At 48.4% G+C, this 5,057-nt stretch overlaps 1 protein-coding gene across 1 annotated transcript; it reads left to right on the top strand.

Moving 5' to 3' along the window:
* Nucleotides 1-1,639: 1,639 nt before the first annotated feature.
* Nucleotides 1,640-4,657, top strand: LOC147462048 (uncharacterized). The gene has a single exon (XM_086502412.1). The coding sequence runs from the start codon at nucleotides 1,939-1,941 to the stop codon at nucleotides 4,294-4,296; it is 2,358 nt and encodes a 785-aa protein (XP_086358538.1). The 5' UTR covers nucleotides 1,640-1,938; the 3' UTR covers nucleotides 4,297-4,657.
* The last annotated feature ends 400 nt before the right edge of the window (nucleotides 4,658-5,057 follow it).

Below are 5,057 nucleotides of genomic sequence, written 5' to 3'. Positions count from 1 at the left end.
GTCTTTGATGCTATATTAATAGCTATGCCCGTCGTTGCCAAATGTGGGTGCCTCACCAAATGCATTCTTCTTCCATTTCAACATGTCATATGTAGAGAGTCATACACCATGTAGTTCCTTAGTGAGATGCAACTCTTGCCTTTGTTACATGGTCGAATGAAGTATCTCTTAAGTGACTTGAGAAGAAGGTTGCATTTGTAGAGTTTGCAGATATCCTTGGCTTCAACTTGTTGAACACACCCATCATTCAAACATATAAAACATATTTTCAACACCCTCACAAACTTCATCCACTCTGTATTTTTAGCTATGACTATCGAGTACATTGCAAAAATCCACATTGAGAGCTCACATTTCATGATCAGTGGAGTTTGCTTGTAGTCTCGTCTTTTCCTCTCATCTCCCCTCTCGATGCCCCTTCTCGTACACTACTAGTTTCATGGCACTTTGAAGGTTGAAGTGTCCTTCCAGTTCCAACTTCTTAAGGCTCCGAACCCCCGGGGTTCATTGCTACCCATGTGTAACAAAGTTAAAGCTTCAACTAAAAGTTTTTTTACTTTTCTGGTGGTAGGCCTGGGGGGTGGGGGGGGGGGAGGGGACTTGGGGGCCCTTCAGGTTAGGTGACCTCCCCCCACGCTGGGGGGTAATCGTAAGATTTTCAGTGATATGATTGGTGTGACCTAAACTCACACACACACACACACACACACACACACACACACACAAACACAAAAAACACAAGAGGTGGGGGGCAAGGCTAGAAAAATACATTTTTCCTATCCGAAGAAAATAAGGGCAAGCTTGAAATTCTCCCGGTTTTTAGGTCAAAATTTAAAGCTTTTGCCGATAATTACACTAACATTTGTGAAAACTTCCTGATTTTCTTCAAGGCAAGCTCAAAATCGAACCGGGATTTAGGATTTCAACCGGTTAAAATACATTGGACCCCGGTTTTTTTCTAACACTGGTGGGGGGTAACTTTTGTTCATCCAACTGCACCTCAAATAGTGGAAGGAGGTGTGTGGGTCCCCTTAGTAGTTAATATACTGTTGTTTGTTTGTTTGTGTGTGTGTGTGTGTGTAGTGAGAATGTGAGAGGTGAAAGCGGAAACATTTTCCAGGATAACAATGAGTAGGCCAACTAATAGAGGGGCTGATCCGGACAGCGTTAGGGATTATTGGGGGCATAGAATAGTGGGGTGGGGAATCGGGATGTTGTGTTACCATAGGGTTCCGTTCCGTTCATTCAAAGCTCAAACTCTAAAATTTAAAGTTCAATGGCAGGATGAAGGCAGTACAAATCGCAAGTTTGCAGATTGACGGCTACAATCTAGCCACCTCTAGCTTCTTCTTTTTCCTCTTTCGCTTTTACTTTGTGTGAAGCAGACTGCGCTGACCCCGCCTGCAAGCCTCCTTTATGAGCATTGAGCACCTTCATTTTTTAAGCTCCCTAATCTTAATGGGCCCTTGCAGGCTTGGCCTTTTCTTCTGCTCTCATTCAATTCCTCCCGCAGCTCGGTTCTTGTTTTTGGGCAATGCGCAAAAAGCTCCCTCCTGGAGGAAAACCTTTCAAAATTCCAACTCTCTTCTATATTCAATCCCAATTTGCAGACACTAGGCCTACGTCTCTCATCTCATTTGTATTTGTAAAAGTGTTGTTTGGGCCATATAAAAATCGAACAAATTATCCTCTTTTCCTTTGCTTTTTTCGAAAGGTACAGTGTGAAATTTGGAAATGTAGTTCTTTGATTAGGGTAGGATTATTGGTACTCGGGCAACTCTTGGGTGATGCAGAAAGGTGGCAAAGCTCAAGCCTCGCCCTCAATGCGATGCGTTTGTGTGGTATTGGAGAGAATGTGTGGTTGTGTGCGCATTGAAGAGAATGAGTGCGTCCCTTCAATGCACACATACTGCTGTTAATTAGAGGAGAAAGGTGGTAATGGTGGGCGGCCTCCCTAGTTCTCATCAACATCAGCACCAGCAGGAAGCACGCCCATGGAGGTATACCAGCAGCACCTCTTCTATCAATTCTAGAGCCGGCAGGTGCAAACGCCATCCCCACCAAGCACTTGTCGGCGTCTGCTCCGTCTGCCTGAAGGAGCGCTTGCTTGCCCTCGCCCTTGAGCTTGAAAACGAAGGAGTGAGAGCTCATGTGGACCTCGCTGCAGAACATCATGATGATGGCGCACCAGAACTTGAGTACTTGCATGGTCTGCACGCTGCGGGCCTTGAAGCTTCGCAAGCTGCCGCAGAGTACATCAACAACGCTCGCCTCTCCGCCAACGCTAATTCCGCCTCCGGACAACGAGCAGCCTCATCTCAAGCGCAGCTACAGCAGCTTTATCACCACCAGCTCACCAACCCCTACCTGCATCACACTTACAAGGTGCACCGCTCTCAGTTTGAAAAGAAGGCCAATAGAGTGGGTGCCAGTGGTAGTAACAGGCGGTATAGGTCCTTCTCTTCCTCTCCCCGTCATATCAGCTCCCTGCAAGGTCCGCTTCATCAACAACATACTCTTCAGCACCATACGGCCTCCACCTCTTCACCTCCACGGAGCTCTACTCAGCCTCAAATGCTCCACTGGAGGACGTCTCCTAACGAGGTAAGTCCTATTTCTCTGAGTGGTCTTAACCATTTCATATCTACGGTGAAAGCTACTCAGGGCGATGAAACCGAGCCTAAGAAGAAGAAGAAGTCGACCAGCCTCTGGTCATTGCTTCAGAAACAGTCGGCGTCTTCTCAAGACGCAGGAGAGTGGAGGGATAGGTCCAACAGGAAAGGGTCTGTGCAGGGAAGTCCAGCTCATGAAAGGGGTAGAGGACCGGCCTCAAGCTCAATGAGAGAAGTTCATGAAAGCATCTGCAGAGGGGATGCTTCATCCTTGCTCTCGTCTCCGCGTATGAAAATCGGGGCAACTGGAGGCGGGTATATGCCCTCCAGCCGTCCGACAGTTTCTTCCCACAGCCATAGCACCTCAACAGGACAGTTGCGCCGAGGCGGGCATTGGCGGAGCAATAGCTGCATTGGTGATAATCATTCCTTTGACACAATTCATGAGGAGGGGACGATCAACGGTACTTCACCCTCTTGGCTTTCTTCCATCTTCCACAAGAAGAGGAGAACAAGGTCCAGGTCTATCTCCACTGCTTGCAATAGTAGTCCTGATTTGAACGTTGTGATGGGAGCAGCATCCGCCAAGTATGGAAGATTTTCAGTAGATGCTGCTGCCTCTGCTAGCTCAGCTCGTCATCACGCTGCTGATAAGCAAGATGCAAGGTTCAGGAAAAAGTATGCGTCTCTGTTTGACGAAGCGACCAACCCGAGGGCCGTTAAGAAGCTTAGCGCTGCCGGCATCAACACCTCAAGGTGGTTGCAGAGGGAAGAGGAGCAGGGCTGCCATCACTGCGAAGAGGTCAAAGCAAGGCGCATGAAGCTGGCAAGTTTTCTTGCGGCGCAAATGAGTCATGACAGTAACGAAAGGGAGGTTTTTGGGATGAACGCGGGAGATCAGAGCGTGCAGTTGCCTGCGAGATCCTCACCAGGGGTGAGCCCCGGAAGGAAGGTAGCGGAGGAAGATATGGCGCTTAGGCCGGGGGTGTACCGTGTGAGCGCTAGTACGAAGGGCCACGGCGGAAATGCGCTGGTGCACATTAGTAGCCCGCCGACGGCGGCGGTTGTAGCGCCAGCATGCTCAAGCGTTGCCAACGCAACCTCTAGCTCTCCGGAGATGGCTGCACTGAGTCCCATTGTGCAGAACAGCGCAGATGATGCAGAAATTGAGGAGAAGACGCAATCCTTGAGCCGTCTTCACATGAATGTGCATCGCTCGCGGAGTTGGAGCAAGAGCTGGAACAAGGCCTTGTCTCCCATGCTTGGTTTCAAGGGGACTAAGGCCGCTTCCCCATCACGAATTAAGAAGGGCGCCATGATCGGCGATGCGCAGCTCGGAATGCAGCTCACAAGCGCAGAAGAGCTTGCAGTAGCTCCTCAAGTTTACTCTCCTCGACGCCAGCAGGAAGGCGTCGATACCGATTCCAAGCGCGCCCCACAGCACTACTCATTCTTGAGCAAGGATTACAGTGCCTTCAGCTTCTACTTCAGCCCTTTGCGGCGCAGCAGGCGGAAACTGGCGGCAGAAGCTGGAGGTGGGAGCGGCGGGAATATGAGCTCAGCTCGTGTGAATGCATTGTCGGATCAGGCAGCTTTCTCGGGCTTGCATACGCACAATATCTCGTCGCGTCATTCTGTTGATGGCAGCTGCTGGCCGAGCACCACCCATTCGCGCCATCGTTAGCTACCAAGAGACAGATTTGAGTCTCAAGCAGACAGAGCATGCCAGTAACTTGCAGTAAGGTGAAGAACATAGCAGGAAAGGCATAGGATAGAATCCGACTCAAATTTGTCCAGTTCGACGGATTAGCAACATGTACATTAAGGCAAACATAAGCTGTTGTATTTCTTCTTCTGTCGCTATTCTCTGCCTTCATTTGATTGGTGCAACCGCAATTATAGTTTCTAGATTGTAATGTTTCAGCATCTGGATTGAGGTGGAAGGACTCTGGCAGTCGCATGTCGTTTCAGTGGATAGGATCGATGATTTGGATTGGAATGTATGTATAATTTTGGCTGTTGGAACTTGGAACTGTCAATCATAAGTCATCGGATGATGTAGTGCCCTGCCGCCAATCCCCATCTATTTTTTGTTCTGACCAGTGACTCCCGTGACCCGTCCTGTTGTAGTCGACTGAATTCTTTCTTTCTGTGTACAGTAAAGAATTTTGTAGGTAGATCTAAAGTTCGAACCACAAAAAGAATAATGTGAGGATGCCGTAGGCTATCGCTCCTCGAAAAAAAATGCAACGAACCCCCAGGGCCCAGATTCCCGGAACTTAGAAGTCAGAATCTTCATTATTGACATTCTGAAAGCATATAACGAAACAAGAAGCAAGTCATCTCAGGATGTGTCATAAAAAGACAAAGTATTAAAATGATCATTTCAACTATTCGCATGAAAAGGTGAAAGGTAGGTCCAATCACTAACCAAAATAGTATATA

Source organism: Adiantum capillus-veneris, chromosome 3 (assembly GCF_014529385.1).
Source record: "Adiantum capillus-veneris isolate H3 chromosome 3, ASM1452938v2, whole genome shotgun sequence".
NCBI lineage: Eukaryota > Viridiplantae > Streptophyta > Polypodiopsida > Polypodiales > Pteridaceae > Adiantum > Adiantum capillus-veneris.
The sequence above is the reverse complement of the archived record's forward strand: the minus strand, read 5'-3'. Positions and strand labels throughout refer to the sequence as shown.

Bases quoted from the DNA above. Each gene is read 5' to 3' on its own strand.
- LOC147462048 (XM_086502412.1), top strand. From the start codon at position 1,939: ATGGTGGGCGGCCTCCCTAGTTCTCATCAACATCAGCACCAGCAGGAA.